General features: G+C 41.2%; 1 protein-coding gene and 1 long non-coding RNA gene across 3 annotated transcripts in view; one reads left to right on the top strand and one right to left on the bottom strand.

Annotated features, from left to right (window-relative positions):
* Window positions 1-21,287, bottom strand: part of DRAM1 (DNA damage regulated autophagy modulator 1) — a 92,351-nt gene that overhangs the window by 5,628 nt on the left and 65,436 nt on the right. The window contains exon 4 of the mRNA XM_073575173.1: window positions 20,874-21,051. Coding sequence (XP_073431274.1) covers window positions 20,874-21,051 — 178 coding nt within the window. The remainder of the gene's footprint in view (window positions 1-20,873; window positions 21,052-21,287) is intronic.
* On the top strand, window positions 10,159-11,551 carry LOC141088933 (uncharacterized). Of its 2 annotated transcripts, XR_012232103.1 has the most exons (3): window positions 10,723-10,786; window positions 10,877-10,934; window positions 11,331-11,551. It is a non-coding gene; the product is annotated as an uncharacterized lncRNA (long non-coding RNA). The 2 variants fall into 2 exon arrangements; XR_012232102.1 differs by having other exon boundaries at window positions 10,159-10,934.

Below are 21,287 nucleotides of genomic sequence, written 5' to 3' on the forward strand. Positions count from 1 at the left end.
ACGGCCAGGAAGAAATATGCAGCTAATGAATTTTTTTCGGAACCCCTGCTAGTAGAATTGGAAAGGAAGAACAAAAACAACAATCTCCGAAAGAAAATAGAGGAGCAAGACAAACCGACTACAAATTAAAATGTATATATACAAATGCACAGAACATGGGAAACAAGCAAGGAGAATTGGAGCTGCTAACACAGGAAGAGAAATATGATGTCATAGGCATCACTGAAACTTGGTCGGATGATACTCATGATTGGAATACAAACCTGCTGAATAAATGTAGGTCCAGACGTGTTTCACATAAAGGATGGTGGTTTAATCAACACGTTTCGAAGTCTAAATGACTTTTTTCATCTGGAAAATACCAAATGATTCATGTGGTATTTTCCTGATGAAGAAGTAATTTAGATTTTGAAACGCATGGATTAAATCACTATCCTTTATGTGAAACACGTCTGGACCTACATTTTTCAGCAGAGCGGATCATATATATTTATTTGTTTATTTTCCACAGTAATTCCTTTATTCATCTCTAATATGGTCACCTGCTGACCAGTGAATCTGCAGCAGCTGATATCTCTACATGCTTTACTAAAAGCTTATATCAGGTTAGTATAATCTGAGTGCATGCTTTAATTCTTCATCGGATAAGACCCTATTTGCGCTGATCTCTCCAGCAGTTTTATCTTTGGAATACAAACCTTGAGTGCTACACATTATTTATTAGAAACAAAATTAGCTAGAAGAGAGGAGGTGTTGCATTGTACTGTATGTTAGGAAAACGCATTTTTCAACAGAGATCCAAGCTTCAGAGACTAATAGCTCTGTAGTAACTGTTTGAGTAAGAATTCAAGGAGAGAAAAACAGAAAGGACACTATGGCAGGTGTTTACTATAGGCCACCTGGACAGACTGACGATATGGATGAACTCTTTTTACATCAGATATATCTGTTCTCAAAAAGTACGACATACTGATCATAGGAGATTTTAACAATCCAGATATTTGTTGGGAATCTCTCTCAGGCAAAAGTACTGGGTCCAGAAAATTCTTCTCTTCTCTTGCTGACAACTTTATCTTTCAAAAGGTAGAAGAGAGAACAAGAGGATCTGCAATCTTGGACCTAATTCTTACCAACAAGAAGGAAATAGTTGAGGAAGTAAAGTTGGCTGGTAATTTAGGAGGCAACGATCATGATATCCTCGAATTTTGGATTACAAGAGGACGAAGACCAGCAAGGACTCAGACAGGCAGATTTTAATGTACTCAGAAAGAAGGTAGGAAAGGTCCAATGGCTGGATGTTCTACAGGACAGAAATGTTCAAGAAGGATGGGAGATTTTGTTAAATGAAATCCTCACAGCACAGTCGGCAACAATCCCGAAAAGAAAGAAAAATTGAAAGCATTCAAAGAGACGATGAACATAGAACTTAATCACTTGTTAAAAAGTGATATGTATATACGGTATATTAAAAAATGTATATCAGATGGAAAGAGGGGGGCATATCTAAAGAAGAGTAAAATGCTGCTTGCAGGAAATGCAGGGCAAGAGTTAGAAGAACTAAAGCTAGTAGTGAAGTAAGGCTTGCAAGGGAGACCAAAAGCAGTAAAACAGGATTTTGGGGGGTATGTCAAAAGCAAAAGAAAAGTCAAAGATGCTATAAGATTTTTACAGGATGAAAAGGTTTAAGTGGTCAAAAAAGATGTTGAGAAGGCCGATCTTTTAAATTCCTATTTTCCATCTGTGTTCTCTAAGAAAGCAAATGTAACATCAATTGATCTTCACGGTGCCATCAAAGGAATAAAAGAATCCACACTATCAATAAAAAGAGACATGGTGAGGGAACACTTAGATAATTTAAATGAATTTAAATCTCCTGGTCCAGATGAATTACTTCCTAGGGTACTGAAAGAGTTAGCAGAGGAAATTGCAGAACAACTAGCCAGAATGTGTGGAAAATCCTGGAAAACAGGAGAAGTCCCAGAAGATTGTAAAAGGGCAAATGTTGCCCTATCTTCAAAAGAGGAAAGAAGACAGAGCCAGGAAATTGCAGGCCAGTGATCCTTACTTCTATACCAGGAAAGATATTTGAACAAATTATTAAACAGTATGTATGTAAGTACTTGGATAAGAATACAGTAATTAACCAGAGCCAGCATGGGTTATAGCAGGGGTCTCAAACTCGCGGCCCTCGGGACAATAGTTTGCGGCCCTCACCTCATGGGCCGTTGGGACAATAGTTTGCGGCCCTCACCTCGGCCGGGATCACACATGCGAGAAACACGGCCGAGTCTCTCATGTGAAATCCCAGTCACACGTAGTACCGCTCATTATGGTCATGAATAAGAACGCCACTCCACTCTCACAGGCGCTCAGGAGATATTTCACCAGCTGTGTGATGCCATTGAGAATGCCGGTTTACCTTGGAGGAGGTTTGTTGGAATAACAACTGATGGAGCGCCATCAATTACAGAGAGGAAAAATGGACTGGTGGTACTTGTTAAAAAAAAACTGGAAGAGGAAGGTGTGGAGGAGGTCATTACTCTGCACTGCATTATCCATCAGCAGGCCCTTTGCAGCAAATGCCTGAAGTTTGACAATGTGATGTCTTTCGTTGTGAAATGCATCAACCAAATCAGACCCGGGGCTTAAACCACAGAAGGTTGCGTGCTTTTTCAGAGGAAATGGAGCCAGAATATGGGGATGTGCTCTACGTCACAGAGGTACATTGGCTCAGTAGGGGAAACATATTGAAGAGATTTTTTGAGTTGAGAGCGGAAGTGAAAGCCTTCATGGAGAAAGATGGGGCTGCTGTTCCTGTGCTAAGTGATCCAAAATGGCTCATGGACTTAGCTTTTTTTGTTGATATCACACATGAGCTTAATGTACTGAACAAGAAGTTACAAGGCCAGGGGCAACTTGTCAGTGCTGCCTATGACAACGTGAGAGCATTCTCTACAAAACTTATGTTATGGAAAGCCCAGCATTCTCAGACAAACCTTTGCCATTTCCCATCATGCAAGGCACTCATGGAAGCAGGCACACCATTCAGTGGTGAGGAGTATATGGATGTCATTTTGAAGCCACAGGAGGAATTTGATCACAGATTTGCAGGCTTCAAGACGCACAGAGCCACATTTCAAATTTTTGTGGACCCCTTCTCCTTTGATGTGCAAGATGCCCCTCCTGTGCTTCAAATGGAGCTCATTGACCTGCAGTGCAACTCTGAACTTAAAGCCAAGTTCAGGGAGGTGAGTGGAAAGGCAGACAAGCTCGGGCAATTTATGAGAGAATTGCCCCCCAGCTTCCCTGAGCTTTCCCAAATGTTCAAGCGGACAATGTGTCTTTTTGGGAGCACATACTTGTGCGAAAAGCTCTTCTCTACCTTGAACTTCAATAAGACCAAGTACAGGTCCAGACTTACTGATGAGCATCGTGAAGCCCTACTGAGGGTCTCAACTGCTTCCTCCCTTAAGCCAAATGTGGCTCAGCTATGCGAGAGTAAGCGCTGCCAGATCTCTAGCAGTAAGAAGTAGGCAGAAGTCATGTACAAAACAGTTTATTTTCGATGTTTCATTCATGTTCAGAAAGTTAAATGTTAAAGAGCTGTTAATACAGACATCTAAATCTGAATAATAATAATTACATTTCTCTAGCCAGCAACTATATGTGGTTTCATCAGTCTTCTATATCTGCTGTATTATTATTAGAGATGAGCGACTTTGCCTTTTTTAGGGTCGAGTTGGGTTTCATGAAACCCGACTTTCTCAAAAGTCGAGTCGAACGAAATCGTCCGACTATCGGGAAAAGTCGAAGGTCTGAGTGAAACACGAAACCCAATGCAAGTCAATGGGGAAGCAAAGTCGTCAGGGAGTGGAGGACAGTAAACACACCGACCGCTTTTTTACAGTGCGTGAAAACTCTCTCTCTCCGGAAGCTGCACATGTCATCTCGTTGCCCGCAGTGTACGTCCTTGCTCAGTGGCTGAAAAAAGTCAAGTGCAAGCATTCTGGGAAATCCGACTTTGGCGCTCGTTTTGCCGACTGCAAGGCCGACTTCACACTGTGGTAGGGTTTCGGTCGGCGAAACCCGACTTTGCCATAAGTCGGCGACTTATGAATCTGGCCGACCTGTTTCGCTCAACTCTAATTATTATCATTTTATTTATTACTGATTGATTTATTTTTTTCTTATGATTTTGTTAATTTATTTGTATTTTTTAACACAAAATAAGATGAAAAATAAAGACATTTGATAACATTGGAATGTTTTTGTAAGAGCTTTTCTTATGGAAAACCTGATGCGGCCCAGCCTCACCCAGATTTTACCTCTAGCGGCCCCCGGGTAAATTGAGTGTGAGACCCCTGGTTTATAGCAAACAAGTCATGCCAGACTAATCTAATTTCCTTCTATGATGGAATCATTGACTAGGTGAATCAGGGAAATGTTGTAGATATAGTATATCTCGACTTCAGCAAAGCATTTCATAAAGTATCTCATACTATCCTTATTGAAAAAATGACCAAGTATGGGATTGACAAGGCTATGGTTAGGTGGATTCATAACTGGCTCAGTGATCGTACTCAAAGAGTGGCAATGAAAGGTTGCTCATCCAATTGGAAAAGTGTTTCAAGTGGGGTACCACAAGGCTCTGTCCTGGCCCCCAGTGTTGTTCAACATTTTAATAAATGACCTAGATAAGGGAACTGAAGGTAAACTAATCAAATTCGCAGACAATACAAAGCTAGGAGGGATAGCTAAAGATCTAGATAAGCTTGAACAATGGGCAGCGACTTTTAAGCCCGTTACACACTGCGATATCGCTAGCAATATCGCTGTAAAGTCACCGATTTTGTGACGTTGCAGTGATATTGCTAGCTATATCGCTACATGTGATACTTACCCCCGCTGGTTATCGCTGATCGCGCGAGAAGCTCCTGGATCATTCCTTCGTCGGCCACTTCCTGCGGCGCTTCCTGCTGTGACGACGAGCGACGTGTGGAGCCGGGCGGGAGGACGCAGGATCGCCTCGTCTGACAGAAAAGTAGCGAACCCCGTCCCCAGCGATGTCGCTGGTGAGATCTGCCTGTTTGGCAGCTCACTAGCGACCACCTAGCAATGCACCAGCGATCCTGACCGCGTCATATCGCTGGTCGGGATCGCTGGTGCATCGCTAGGTGTAACGGTATCCTAATAGAATGGTATTTAACCCCTTTCCGACATCGGGTGCATATTTACGCCGATGTCAGATTCCCTCCCTTTGATGTGGGCTCTGGCACTAAGCCCACATCTTTCCCAGGACATGTCAGCTGTTTTGAACAGCCTTCCATTCATGGTGAGGCAGTGCCACCCCAATATTCTTCTGATCCTCCCTTCAGATATCCACAAGTTTCTCTTTTTTACCTATATCCCTTCTTCTTATTTATTAACCCGCTTTTCTTATCTTTCTTTTTCTTCCCCTCTACTTCTTTTTTATTTATTTACACATTTCCAACTTCATTCCTTCCTCTCTCTCATTTATCATAAACTGTTCTCTCCCCTTCTCACCCCTCCCTCTACTACTGAGTCTCTCCTTCAACAGTGCAGGTACTGCTCTGAGCGACTACATGACTTCTTCCAAACACACACTGCCCTCAGCCTGACCTCCCTCTGCTCTCCCTCCCTCCCTATGCTGCAAACCCCATACAGACGCCAGGACGCTCTAGCCACGTTGGATTTATGACGTCATCATCCTGCACCTTCTTAATACACATATATAGACCGTGCTTTCTTGAGCATACACTTATAACACCGCAGGTCCAGGCTGCTCCCATGCCATCAGGTCAGCTCTGCAGCACCACCTGGTGCATAACATCTCCTTCTGATCCATTTTTTTCTTCTCCACATTCATTTCTCATGTTTTCTCCTACAGCCCCTGTTTGGGACTTCTGAAAATGCTCTAATTAATCTTTTCCTTGACACTACTTGAGGTTAGTACTCAGTATATCTGCCTTATTTGCCTGCCTTGTGTTTCCACCACCCCTGTTATTTCATCATGTACAGAGACAATACTATAATATGTCTCATCTAGGTCTGCTGCTTATCCCCATTGTTACTCCTGATGCCTAGAATGTTAAAATTGACTTGTGGCCAATAGTCTCTCTAGCACTTGCTTAATTTAATTTTTTTACTCTCTATATGACATTTTCCTAATTGCCCTAGGGACCTTTATGTTGTTGTGCTTAAATTTGTATAGATATATGTTTCACCTTTAGGGTTTTTTTTGCACTACTTTTCTGTTGTGTTTTTTTTGTTAATATTTTTTAAAAAAAATATTTTTTAAAAATTTTTTTCACATTTTTCTCATGTTTATTTTTTCTTTTCCAGCTTTCCGTGAGTTTGTCGTCCATATTCATTGTTGTAATTGCTTTTTATTTTATTTTTCAGTATGGTTTGAGAAAGGCCTCTTAGTAGGTCGAAACGTAACCATAGTATACTCATATCCTGGATTACGATATTATACTCACATTTTGGATACTTCTTTTGTCTGCGGTGTTACATTATTTGATGCATTTGAAATAAAATAAAAATCCAAAAATTTCACAAAATCTTCAGGATTTTTTGCAAGATTAATCCACACTTGAGTGCGACTGTTTATCTACTGACTACTGTTTGTGGACCCTCCACGTACAGTCAGCACCTATCTCCTCCACAGCAAGAGTGCGCGTCTTTCTTCTTTTGCTTGGCTTTTTGTTGACGCTTGCACCTGCACCCTAAATGTCTCGGAATACCTTTGCCTTTGACGACACAACAACTACTCGGATCCTGTCCCAGGTTACCTCTTCAGGGTGCTTCTTGAAAACCCCTGCTCAAGAAACCCGCACTAGAGACTACGAAAGGGAACGACGACGACTACTGGCCTATGATCTACATGCTACCACTCTGGCGGAGTATCATAAATTAGATAGAATTCCACGGGGCCTGCGGAGCCATCTCCGACCTACCTTATTCTCAGACAAACCTGAGTTCTGTGAAAGATTCCAGCAAATACTTAACAAATGTTCACTTGATATTATTCTGTTAACAATTGATTTTCTCTACACAGCAATTACCGAGACATCCACGAAAATTGCTTCTATAGAGGAACAACTTAGCTCCACTCTTTCTAACAGCGATTGGCAAAACCTTAAAACCAAAACGGACAAGTCCCTTGACGAAAACCGTAAAACCCTACAAGACAGAAAACGAGCCAAATTCCAAAGGGACGCAGACGACTATACCTACGACAGGGTCTACAGATGGCACGACTCCTCCTCTACGGGCTCTGGGCGAAGGAACTACAATCAAAGACGCACAGGCGCTTACCACACCGACAGCGACAGCTCCACTGGAAGCTCATCTCACAATCGTTTTTTAGCCAGGCGTCAACCTTCAAGAAACAACCATCAACAGACGGCAGGAGGAGACCGACCCGGAGGGCAAGCCGCAAACTACGCAGAACGTATGACGACCAGATCTCAGGTAAGCCCACCAACTCAGTCTTCAACATCTCATCCTACACCCTTAGCCCGTTAGAGCTGTCTGTTCTTCAAAAAGGCTTATCATTCTGTCCCACCCCTCCTTGGGATAAATTCCAGCTATCACAAGATCTACAGAACTTTTTTCGGAAGATTCGCCTTAAAACGCATTTTGGACTGGAACCAGTCACCCCAGGGAACAGGGCCCCTCCAATTGGGGGGAACCCCATTCCCGATTTATCCATCTCTTCCCTCGGTCTACGCAACCCCAGTAACTTCTCTCCACCACACACCTTTCATGCTGTTGAGGCTTTTATTGATGTAGTCCAGAAAGACATAGAATACATTTTAGCTGAACACGAAAAAGGTTTATTACCTACACATAGTAACATTACCCCTATAGAGAGACAAGCCATTGATTCCCTAAAGAATAATAAATCAATAATCATCAAACCGGCTGACAAGGGAGGAGCCATTGTCATCCAAAATTTCTCCGACTATATGGATGAAATTTCACGTCAACTTTCTGATTCCTCCACATACCAGAAAATTTCCCGTGATCCTACACCACGCATTAAGCTCCTAATTGACGAAGTCCTTGACAGGTATCTGACCCTAAAAACCATTGATTCCAAAACCGTCACATATCTCAAAAATTCTAACCCAGTCATCCCTGTATTCTACACATTACCCAAAATTCACAAGTCTCTATTTAAACCTCCTGGCCGCCCTATCGTTGCCTCTACTGATTCAATCTTCTCCCCAATCTCCACCTTTTTAGAAAAAATCTTGACCCCTCTTACCAAAACTACCAAGTCCTTTGTCCTAGATACAGGTCACTTTCTCTCCTTTATTCGACAAATTGACAATATCCCTCTGGAATGTCTCCTAGTCACCCTGGATGTCAAAAGCTTATATACTTCTATAGATCACGACCTAGGGATTAGTGCTACCAAAACCCTCCTTGAGTCCTCTGACCTTTCCCACAACTCCATTCAGCTTTGTATTGATCTCCTGTCCATCATCTTGAAAGAAAATTTCTTTCTCTTTGGGGACCAATTTTATCTACAGTGCCGCGGGACCGCAATGGGCGCTAACGTAGCACCTGCTTACGCTAATGCCTACATGAATGATTTCGAATGTTCCTATGTCTACAATAATACCCTTTTCAAAACATACAGCCAAAGTTGGCTACGATATATCGACGATATTTTTTGTCTATGGCTGGGTACCCTCAAGGACTTACTTTCCTTCACGGAACATCTTAATTCTATCAGACCTGAATTACAGTTCACCCTTAATTGCAATTCTTCACAGATCTCTTTCCTGGATACACTAGTAATCAAGTCCTGCACTGGTACACTCTCTACTGATCTATATGTTAAACCCACCGACTCCAACAACCTTCTTCATTACACAAGCTGTCACCCTGCCTCTACCAAGGATAGTCTCCCCCGTTCTCAGTTCACACGCGTTACTAGAATTGTCACAGACCCTACTCTGGCTCCCATTCGCCTCAATGAAATGTCAGACAAATTCAAAGTAAGGCATTATCCCACCAAACTTCTTGAAAGTGAAACACGCCGTGCCCTGGAACCTTGCCCTCTGCAACCATCTCAACCCAAAGGCGAACGTGTCACCTTTGTACACACCCACCATCCTGTTATGCCCAAAATTTATCACATTATCCACAAACATTGGTCAATTCTACCTAGATCCTATCCCCACATTGAGGCATTTAAAACACCAGCACTTATGTGCAAACGCCGTCCTAGAAATATCCAAGATGAGCTGGTCAGAGCCGATATTGGTAGTCTAACTAGAACTCCTAGACAGACCTTTCTTGGAACTGAACGAAAGGGCACATTTCCCTGTCTTGGGTGTGCTTGTTGCTCCAATGTGATCAAGGGGAGCGACATAACACATCCACGTACTGGCAAACGCATTGGCATCAGGGGCTTTTTTACATGTGACACGAACTATGTGGTTTACCTAATTAAGTGCCCCTGTGGCCTTTTATACGTTGGCGAAACTACTCAGCACGTACGCGACAGAATTTCGAGCCATAAATCAACTATCCGGTGCAAGAAGACTTGGCTTCCAATCCCATATCACTTCATCAACGCCAACCACTCAGTATCTCAACTCAGGTTCCAGGTTATAGAAAAAGTTGAAAGACCGCGCAGGGGAGGTGACCACATCAAGCTCCTAAAATCAAAGGAATCCTTCTGGATATATAGGTTACAGACTTTGGCCCCTAAAGGCCTTAACCGTGAGTTGGACCTTAGCCCGCATTAGTTCCTTGGATTTCTACCTATTTTATGCATCTTTGGTTTAAGCATGTATTCACATATATTATTAACCTAATATTATGTTGTCTTTTTATCCCTTAGGGTGGTGGAATGGCGACTTTCCATCTCATTGTATCTCAATTCTTTTTATTTCTTTATCTTACAGATCCACTAATTTTTTTTTTTTTTTTCCCCTCCCCCGCATGGATGAGTATTCCTGTATATAAATTTCTTTTTTCTATTTTCATTTTTTATTTTTCATCCGTTTTTCGTTCTTTTTCTTTTTCTTCTTTCCCCTTTTTTTATTATTATTATTATTATTATTATTATTATTATTATTATTATTATTATTATTATTATTTTATTCCCTTTTTCCCCCTTTTTTTCACATTTTCTCTCAAATTCTATCATTAATTTATTTTTTCAATTTTTAATTTTTGGTTCTTTATTTTCATCTTACTATTTATTTTTTATTTTTTTAAATTTTTCTACTTTTTATTTTTTCAATTTATTTTTCCCATTTCATTTATTTTTTTCCATGTTTTATTTTTTCCCCTTTTTCCTTCCCCCCCCCTCTTTTTTACCTATATCCCTTCTTCTTATTTATTAACCCGCTTTTCTTATCTTTCTTTTTCTTCCCCTCTACTTCTTTTTTATTTATTTACACATTTCCAACTTCATTCCTTCCTCTCTCTCATTTATCATAAACTGTTCTCTCCCCTTCTCACCCCTCCCTCTACTACTGAGTCTCTCCTTCAACAGTGCAGGTACTGCTCTGAGCGACCACATGACTTCTTCCAAACACACACTGCCCTCAGCCTGACCTCCCCCTGCTCTCCCTCCCTCCCTATGCTGCAAACCCCATACAGACGCCAGGACGCTCTAGCCACGTTGGATTTATGACGTCATCATCCTGCACCTTCTTAATACACATATATATACCGTGCTTTCTTGAGCACACACTTATAACACCGCAGGTCCAGGCTGCTCCCATGCCATCAGGTCAGCTCTGCAGCACCACCTGGTGCATAACATCTCCTTCTGATCCATTTTTTTCTTCTCCACATTCATTTCTCATGTTTTCTCCTACAGCCCCTGTTTGGGACTTCTGAAAATGCTCTAATTAATCTTTTCCTTGACACTACTTGAGGTTAGTACTCAGTATATCTGCCTTATTTGCCTGCCTTGTGTTTCCACCACCCCTGTTATTTCATCATGTACAGAGACAATACTATAATATGTCTCATCTAGGTCTGCTGCTTATCCCCATTGTTACTCCTGATGCCTAGAATGTTAAAATTGACTTGTGGCCAATAGTCTCTCTAGCACTTGCTTAATTTAATTTTTTTACTCTCTATATGACATTTTCCTAATTGCCCTAGGGACCTTTATGTTGTTGTGCTTAAATTTGTATAGATATATGTTTCGCCTTTAGGGTTTTTTTTGCACTACTTTTCTGTTGTGTTTTTTTTGTTAGTATTTTTAAAAAAAAATATTTTTTAAAAAATTTTTTCACATTTTTCTCATGTTTATTTTTTTTTTCCAGCTTTCCGCGAGTTTGTCGTCCATATTCATTGTTGTAATTGCTTTTTATTTTATTTTTCAGTATGGTTTGAGAAAGGCCTCTTAGTAGGTCGAAACGTAACCATAGTATACTCATATCCTGGATTACGATATTATACTCACATTTTGGATACTTCTTTTGTCTGCGGTGTTACACTATTTGATGCATTTGAAATAAAATAAAAATCCAAAAATTTCACAAAATCTTCAAGATTTTTTGCAAGATTAATCCACACTTGAGTGCGACTGTTTATCTACTGATTACTGTTTGTGGACCCTCCACGTACAGTCAGCACCTATCTCCTCCACAGCAAGAGTGAGCATCTTTCTTCTTTTGCACAAGTTTCTATATAGCAGCCTCTACTCCAGGACACCCAAAACTCACTTTAGGAAAGTCAACAAAATGGGGCTGAAAACCATAATTAAAAAAAAGAGGCGAGGTTCTAGTGGACTGATCGACCCGACTGTTAAAGTCAAACTGGGAAAGAGATAAACATGAGGTCCTGTCCTCCAGCTGAGCCACAATGAAACACCTTAAAATTTGTTCCAATGCTTGCTTGATTTGTCCTTTCTGTCTGAACGTTGGTTTCTGGGTGGTAAGCAGAGGAAAATGAAAACTTAATCCCCGACTTTCTACAATCTCCAGAATTTGGAGACAAATTGCACCCCCCTATCAGATACAATACAATTTTCAGAGGGATTCTATGAAATATCACATGATTGATAAATAACCTGGAAAGTGTTTCAGCATTCAGTAGAAGAACAGAAAAATTGAGCCTGTTTGCTGAATCGGTCAACTACCACCCAAATTAAAGTTTTCTCTCTCGACAAAAAAAAATCAGTAATGCAATCCATATACAAATGAGTCTAGGGTCTTTCTGGAAATGGCAATGGAGCCAAATCTCCGACCAACCAGTCATGACACACTTTAGCACATGCGCAAACTTCACAAGCGGATACAAAGTCTTTAATTTCATTAAGCAATAATGTCCACCAAAAGAGTCTAGCAATAGTCTAGCAATAGCTTCCTGTGTAGCTGTCACCACAGAATTAATACTCAAGACAGAACCACAAAACTCCTGTAACAGATGTAATCTTAAAGACACAGGCACAAATAATTTGACGCTGGGATTGCTGAAGGGCCAATGACTGGAATTTACGGATTTCCTCTTGACGTCATCCCTAACATTCTTGGATCCCAGCCTGAGCGTGAAAGAAAAATTGAATTTAGAAAAAGATAAGGACCATCTGGCCTTTCTTGCGGTTAACTGTTTGGCTGATTCAATATAAGCTACATTTTTATAATCCTTCTCCACAGCGAACTAATGAATTGCTCCCTCCAAAAAATGTCTCCATTCTTCAAAAGATAATTTGACAGCGAGCAGCTTGTGATTCTGTTGGAATATGTTTGATGCAAGAACTCCATTCCTGTCTATGAGTGTTTAGTTGCTAAATTTGTATGCTGTTCATAAAGCTAGAACAAAAAAAAACTCCCAGAGGCTCATACAGGGAGAACATGTGACTGTATTTGCTGTTTTTCCTGTGTCTGTATATGAGAAAAACAGCCTGCAGTAGATGCTGAACAGATAGAGACACACAAATGATTTATTCCCGATCTGTTAAGCTTATTTTATATTGTTCCTGTTTGTTCCTGAATAAAAAAGCTCTGTTGTCACACGCTTGAAGAGTATTCTGAATAATCCGCTACCATCAGGTTATGGGCCCAGGGCGACACAGAACCCCTGAGCAACACAGCAACAGAAGGAGAAAATTCAATTTCTTTGTCCAGCAGAAAACAAGTGTTAATCGCAATATCTTCTACAGAAGCAGAATATGTCTGCTGCTTATGCAAGTCAAGAAGTAATTTGGTTGAAACAACTTTTGGAAGATTTCGGCAAGCCACTAGTTCAACAAACAGTTATCTATGAGGACAACCAACGATGCATTACACTTGCCAGCAGTGAGAAGATTAGTGCAAGGACTAGGCACATTGATGTAAAACATCACCACTTACATGACATAGTGGAACGTGGTGTACTCGAGTTTGTTTATTGAGAGTCTGACAAGATGATAGCCGATGGCATGACAAAGCAATTATCAAGAGCCAAGTTTGTGGACTTCCAAACCGCAATGGAACTAACAAAATAAGTAGTTGTTGAGTGGGTGGTGTTGGTATTTGTTTGGTGCAACAAATCCATTCCTGTCTATGAGTGTTTAGTTGCTAAATTTGTATGCTGTTCACAAAGTTATAACACAAAAAAACTCTTAGAGGATCACACAGGAATAGCATGTGACTGTATTTCATGTTTTTCCGGCGTCTGTGTATGAGAGAAGCAGCCTGCTGTAAATGCTGCACAGATAGAGACACACAAATGATTTATTCCTGATCTGTTAAGCTTATTATATATTGTTCCCGTTTGTTCCTCAATAAAGAAGCTCTGTTGTCACATGCTTGGAGAGTATCCTGAATAATCCGCTGCCAACAGGATATGGGTCCAGAGTAACAAAGAACCCCAGAGCAACACAGCAACAGAAGCCCAGAGCAAAAGCAGCACAAAGCAACAGAGAAGATTTCCACTAGCAGCAATCCTGTCAAGTTCTCAGTGCCAAGCCTCACTAACCAGAACTACCAGTCTTGGAAATTCAAGGTGAAGAGGCTGCTCATAAAAGAAGTTACGTGGAAATATACTCAGGAACAAGTGCCTCATCCATTACCAGATGATTGGCTAGAGAAGGATCAGAAAGCACAAGCATGATCTCACTCAGTGTAGATGATAATCAGGTTGTGCATATATGCAAGTGTGCAACTGCAAAGGAGATGTGGGATGAGTTACAGAAAGTGCATGAAAGATCAAATCTCAGCAATAAGCTTTATCTCATGAGAAAGGTGTATCAGTCTAAGCTAAGTGATGGACAGAATATGCAGGACTATATAAGAAACACCTTAGAAATTGTGCAGCGTCTCAGGTGTATTGGAGAAGAAATTAAAGATTTTCATGTTGCTGCACTTCTATTAAGTGGACTCCCAGAGAGTTATGACACACTCGTGACTGCACTAGATGCATCGCCAGATGATGAGCTGACACTAGAGTATGTTAAAGGCAAACTTGTGGATGAATTCAAGAGAAAAATGCAGCATGTATGCAGCATTAATGAATCCAGAGCAGAAACAGCATTAAAGACACAGGATTTCCCTAAATATAAGAGCAATCTAAGACAAACTTGTGAATGTTTTGTCTGTAAAAAGCCCGGCCATCTTAAAGCAGACTACAGAATTTGGAAAGCAAGAATGAGTCAGCTTAAAAAGCAGAACAGTCATGAAAGGGCAAAAACAGCAGTAAAGGAAGATACTGCATGTGTAGAAGCTGCATTTAATGCCAGTACAGGCCGATCTGCAAAGCATATATGGTGTATAGATTCTGGTGCAAGCAGTCATATGACAAATAACAATGATTTCTTCACTGACCTTAATGAAAGCAAGTCAGAAAAGGTAATCTTAGCTAATGGTCACTATATGACTTCAGAAGGAGAAGCAGATTGCTACCTCCACTGTCCAGTTTCCTCAGCACAAAGCAGAAATATCCCAATAAAGGGTGGTCTCTATGTTCCAGCCTTGAAAGCAATCTCCTGTCAGTAAGAAGCTCATGCAAAAGGGGAATGTAGTTACTTTTAGAGATAATAGCTGCATCATCTCAAAGAAGGGTCACACTCTTGAAGAAGGAAAAATCCAAGATGAACTTTATCAGCTAAAATGTAAAGAAAGTGTGTACAGTGCTAGACAAGATCTGCATAAGAACTGTATCCATGTATGGCGCAGACATCCTGGGCACAGAGACTCAGAAGCAGTAAGGAAGCTAACTCAACCTGCAAATGGCATTGAAATCAACTAGTGTAGTCAAATGATGAAGTGCACTAGCTGTCTTAAAGGGAAAATGTGCAGAAAATCCTTTTATAAAATAAACACCACTAGATCTGCACAGCCTCTGGATCTGATACATACAGATGTATGTGGTTCAGTGAGTGTTCAAACTCCTAGCAAGAAGAGATATTTTCTCACATTTATTGATGACTACTTCAGATATACAGTCGCCTACCTGCTTCACAGTAAAGATGAAGTTCCACAGAAACTTGAAGAATATCTTGCTGTATTGTTTAACAAATTTGGAAGAATGCCAAAAGCCCTGCGTTTAGATAATGGAACCGAATATACAAGTGGTAAGGTGCAAACCATTTTGAAAAAGGATGGAATAGTGTTCCAGACTACCATTCCATACAACCCAGAACAAAATGGCATTGCAGAGAGAAAGAACCGTAATCTCTGTGAAAGTGGAAGAAGTACAGTATGTTGTTTCATGCAAATCTACCTACAACGTATTGGGGAGAAGCCATTATGACAGCTTGCTATCTTCAAAACAGAGTGCAAGGTAAAGCCACAAATAAAACTCCATATGAGCTATGGAACTGTGAGAAGCCTAACCTGGAACACCTCAGGATATTTGGAAGCAAAACATTTATGTATGTTCCCAAAGAAAAACGTTCCAAGTGGAAATCACATGCAAAGCAAGGAGTCCTGGTGGGCTATAGCGAAACTCAAAAGGGATACAGAATCCTGTACCCAGAGACCAACACTGTAACAATCAGCAGAGATGTAGTGATTGATGAAAACTCTGCATCGCTCACATTCCATGAAATTACAACAGTTATTCAACCTAAGAAACAAGAAAAAGAATCTCAATCACCAAACCAAGACACCGAAAAGGAAAACACTGAAGTGTGGATAAGCTCTGAAGCCACCAAGGAAGACACAGAAGAACCAAGTCAGCCTCCAGTCAGGAGATCAGAAAGGCCAACGAAGGTATCCCTGCTAGACGCCTTTCTTACATTGTCAGAACACTTCCTGAACCAGAGCCACAGTCATGGTAAGAGATGCAAAAGCTGCCTGTACACGAGAAGCAGAAGTGGATAAATGCCGCTAATGAGGAGGTGGAGTCCCTTCACCAACTGCAGACATGGGAGCTTACTGAGCTACCACAATGAAAAAGAAATTGCAAAGCTAGGTGAAATTCTCAACCCGCACTTGGAGACTAAGGACCTTGGAAATGTGACATATTATTTGGGAATCCAAATAGCTTAGAGCTACAGAGTGCTACTTTAATTGTTGATTATATTTGTAGATGGCTACTCTTAGTAAGCACCTGTACACACCTGATTTCTGTTTTAAAGTGACAGTCAGTCTTTTGATGTTTGTATATTTTGGCTCTCTGACTGAGCACTCCAGCCCTCAGCCTCAGACGTTTTAAATTAATGCAGGATCCTATCTTCCCATAGAAATGTAGACTTTAGTTTAAGAGAACATTCACATTAGATAGATTCCCAGCAAAGAGAATTGCCTTATCATGGCACAGGGTACAAATGAATTGGCCAATTTATTCGCTAAGTATTCTCAATTTTTCATATTTTCTGGTGCAGTAATGCAATTCAAATTTCATATTTCAATTTTACATGCTATAGCACTACAGAGTGTTACTTTATTTGTTGAATAATTGAACTGTCACTCAACATACAGCTCATCACCTTCCTGCCTCCGATTGGATGGCTGAGCTGTCCATCACCATACTGACAGCTCAGCACAACCCTGTCCTAGATTGGATGGCTGAACTGTTGAACTGTCACTCACTGCTTTCAGACACACCTATAGGCGGAATCGTGGCAGTTGTACTCATGAGATTCAGGAGAGGACCAGAATGGCGCTGAAAACCTCGAAAGTAAGCAATCAATAAGTATTTCAATGCACCTAGACTACATTACAGACACATTTAGAAAGATTTATAGCAGAGGTAGGCAAATAATTTTTCCAAGAGGCCACATGAGAGAAGGTGACTATTGTGGAGGGCAGAACTAACCAACCAAACTTAATTCTGCTCATTATTATTGCTTTATATCCATCATTATCACCTAATACTAAGCAGAATTAAGTCTCTTGATTAGCGAATACATGTTATGATAGGACTTATTGTGACAAGTGCACTTATCAGTAGTAGCTAATCAAAAAAATGTAATTTACTTCTTTTTATAAAATTGATACAAAGCAGTAAATCTTATTACCCCTGTTATTCAGCCTTTGTGCCATCAACCGCTCTCAACACAATATGATGCCCCCACAGTCCCCACACACTTTGATGTCCCCATACCGCTTCTCAAACTGTATGATGCCTCCTCATATACAGTGGGGAAAAAAAGTATTTAGTCAGTCAGCAATAGTGCAAGTTCCACCACTTAAAAAGATGAGAGGCGTCTGTAATTTACATCATAGGTAGACCTCAACTATGGGAGACAAACTGAGAAAAAAAAAAATCCAGAAAATCACATTGTCTGTTTTTTTTTCATTTTATTTGCATATTATGGTGGAAAATAAGTATTTGGTCAGAAACAAAATTTCATCTCAATACTTTGTGATATATCCTTTGTTGGCAATGACAGAGGTCAAACGTTTTCTGTAAGTCTTCACAAGGTTGCCACACACTGTTGTTGGTATGTTGGCCCATTCCTCCATGCAGATCTCCTCTAGAGCAGTGATGTTTTTGGCTTTTCGCTTGGCAACACGGACTTTCAACTCCCTCCAAAGGTTTTCTATAGGGTTGAGATCTGGAGACTGGCTAGGCCACTCCAGGACCTTGAAATGCTTCTTACGAAGCCACTCCTTCGTTGCCCTGGCGGTGTGCTTTGGATCATTGTCATGTTGAAAGACCCAGCCACGTTTCATCTTCAATGCCCTTGCTGATGGAAGGAGGTTTTCACTCAAAATCTCACGATACATGGCCCCATTCATTCTTTCATGTACCCGGATCAGTCGTCCTGGCCCCTTTGCAGAGAAACAGCCCCAAAGCATGATGTTTCCACCACCATGCTTTACAGTAGGTATGGTGTTTGATTGATGCAACTCAGTATTCTTTTTCCTCCAAACACGACAAGTTGTGTTTCTACCAAACAGTTCCAGTTTGGTTTCATCAGACCATAGGACATTCTCCCAAAACTCCTCTGGGTCATCCAAATGCTCTCTAGCAAACTTCAGACGGGCCCGGACATGTACAGGCTTAAGCAGTGGGACACGTCTGGCACTGCAGGATCTGAGTCCATGGTGGCGTAGTGTGTTACTTATGGTAGGCCTTGTTACATTGGTCCCAGCTCTCTGCAGTTCATTCACTAGGTCCCCCCGCGTGGTTCTGGGATTTTTGCTCACCGTTCTTGTGATCATTCTGACCCCACGGGGTGGGATTTTGCGTGGAGCACCAGTTCGAGGGAGATTATCAGTGGTCTTGTATGTCTTCCATTTTCTAATTATTGCTCCCACAGTTGATTTCTTCACTCCAAGCTGGTTGGCTATTGCAGATTCAGTCTTCCCAGCCTGGTGCAGGGCTACAATTTTGTTTCTGGTGTCCTTTGACAGCTCTTTGGTCTTCACCATAGTGGAGTTTGGAGTTAGACTGTTTGAGGGTGTGCACAGGTGTCTTTTTATACTGATAACAAGTTTAAACAGGTGCCATTACTACAGGTAATGAGTGGAGGAAAGAGGAGACTCTTAAAGAAGAAGTTACAGGTCTGTGAGAGCCAGAAATCTTGATTGCTTGTTTCTGACCAAATACTTATTTTCCACCATAATATGCAAATAAAATGAAAAAAAACCAGACAATGTGATTTTCTGGATTTTTTTTTCTCAGTTTGTCTCCCATAGTTGAGGTCTACCTATGATGTAAATTACAGACGCCTCTCATCTTTTTAAGTGGTGGAACTTGCACTATTGCTGACTGACTAAATACTTTTTTTCCCCACTGTAGTATGTCACCACAGGCCCCCTATATATATATATATATATATATATATACACACACTACTCAAAAAAATAAAGGGAACACTTAGACAACAGAATATAACGCCAAGTAAATCAAACTTCTGGGAAATCAATCTGTCCACTTAGGAAGCAACACTGTTTGACAATCAATTTCACATGCTGTTGTGCAAATGGAATAGACAACAGATGGAAATTATTGGCCATTATCAAGACACCCTCAATAAAGGAGTGGTTCTGCAGGTGGGGACCACAGACCACATCTCAGTATCAAGGCTTTCTGGCTGATCTTTTGGTCACTTTTGAATGTTGGTTGTGCTTTCACACTTGTGGTAGCATGAGACGGGCTCAACAAACCATACAAGTGACTCAGGTAGTGCAGCTCATCCAGGATGGCACATCAATGCGAGCTGTGGCAAGAAGATTTGCTGTGTCTGTCAGCGTAGTGTCCAGAGGTTGGAGGCGCTACCAGGAGACAGGCCAGTACACCAAGAGACGTGGAGGAGGCAGTAGGAGGGCAACAACCCAGCAGCAGGACCGCTACCTCAGCCTTTTTGCAAGGAGGAACAGGAGGAGCACTGCCAGAGACCTGCAAATGACCTCCAACAGGCCTCAAATGTACATGTGTCTGCACAAACGGTTAGAAACTGACTCCAAGAGGATTGTCTGAGTGTCCGACGTCCACAGATGGGGGTTGTGCTCACAGCACAACACCGTGCAGCCCTCTAAAGAAATGCCACCCCACACCATTACTGACCCACTGCCAAACCGGTCATGCTGAAGGATGTTGCAGGCAGCAGATCGCTGTCCACGGCGTCTCCAGATTGTCGCAACTGTCACATGTGCTCAGTGTGAACCTGCTTTCATTAGTGAAGAGAACGGGGCACCAGTGGCGAATTTGCCAATCCTGGTGTTCTGTGGCAAATGCCAAGCATCCTTCACAGTGTTGGGCTGTGAGCACAACCCGCATCTGTGGACGTCGGGCACTCAGACCATCCTCATGGAGTAAGTTTCTAACTGCTTGTGCAGACACATGCACATTTGTGGCCTGCTGGAGGTCATTTTGCAGGGCTCTGGATTTACAATTTTAACAGTATGTTTTTAAAAGGCATTGCAATAAAGATGAAGTTTTAACGTCTATTCAACAATCTGATTTGGATATTTGTTGCTGGAACTTTTTTGTTTGATTACCACAGCCGCTTTTTCCGAGCACCATCCTGCCTGGAGTCCACACCCAAAGCCACAGGAATTCATCTAATGCTGAGCTGAATACCTTTTTTTTTCTTCTATATTAGTATATATATATATATATATATATATATACACAGTATATTCTGGGTAAGATAGATGGCACAGTAAGAATTTTAATTCTAACATAACTTGATTATTTTTAAACTGGGCTCAACCAGTTTTATTATCTTCATTCGCAAAGCAGCGTTGCAATCATACAGTGCAAAGTAGAAACCATGAATGTCTGGCTTCTAACTGTACATTGCATACAGGCGATGAGTTGTTGGCTTCAACAATCTGCCCAACTTTCTGAAACAACCTGGTGTCCGTTGGCCAGCTCAAAGAACCGATGGGTGAAGTGGAAGCCCAACCAACCTTCTGTCCTAGAAGTACAACAAACCATGTTTTATGATGCTAAACAAAACCAATTAATGAGTATGAAAAGGATACTAGGAAATATAGCAATTATTGATATCACAGAAATTGTCATTCGTACATAGCAGATTCCCTTTTTGTTCCATTGAGGGCAGGCTTTGAAGGTGATAATGGATTGAAGAAATATATATGCAACCCCACAGATGAACGTCATGAGAGCTCCCACTTCATGCACTTTTGTGACAGATGTCTCCTGTAAGATAACATACATATTTTGGCATGGTTATTACAGGCTCAGTTTTGCTATCAGAAATGCATCATGTAGTATACCCATGTTTTGATGCAATAACCAGACGCAGCCACGACAGGGGGTTGTACAGAGGGCAACTTCACTTCTTCAGTTCCCGCTGTGGTGAAGCACACACGGAACAGTTTACAAAGTACATAAGAGTCAATAAAAGTTGAAATTTTTAACACTTAGGGCATTTT

Source organism: Dendrobates tinctorius, unplaced genomic scaffold (genome assembly GCF_039654945.1).
Source record: "Dendrobates tinctorius isolate UK_male_01 unplaced genomic scaffold, ASM3965494v1 ptg000043l, whole genome shotgun sequence".
In the NCBI taxonomy this organism is placed as follows: Eukaryota; Metazoa; Chordata; class Amphibia; order Anura; family Dendrobatidae; genus Dendrobates; species Dendrobates tinctorius.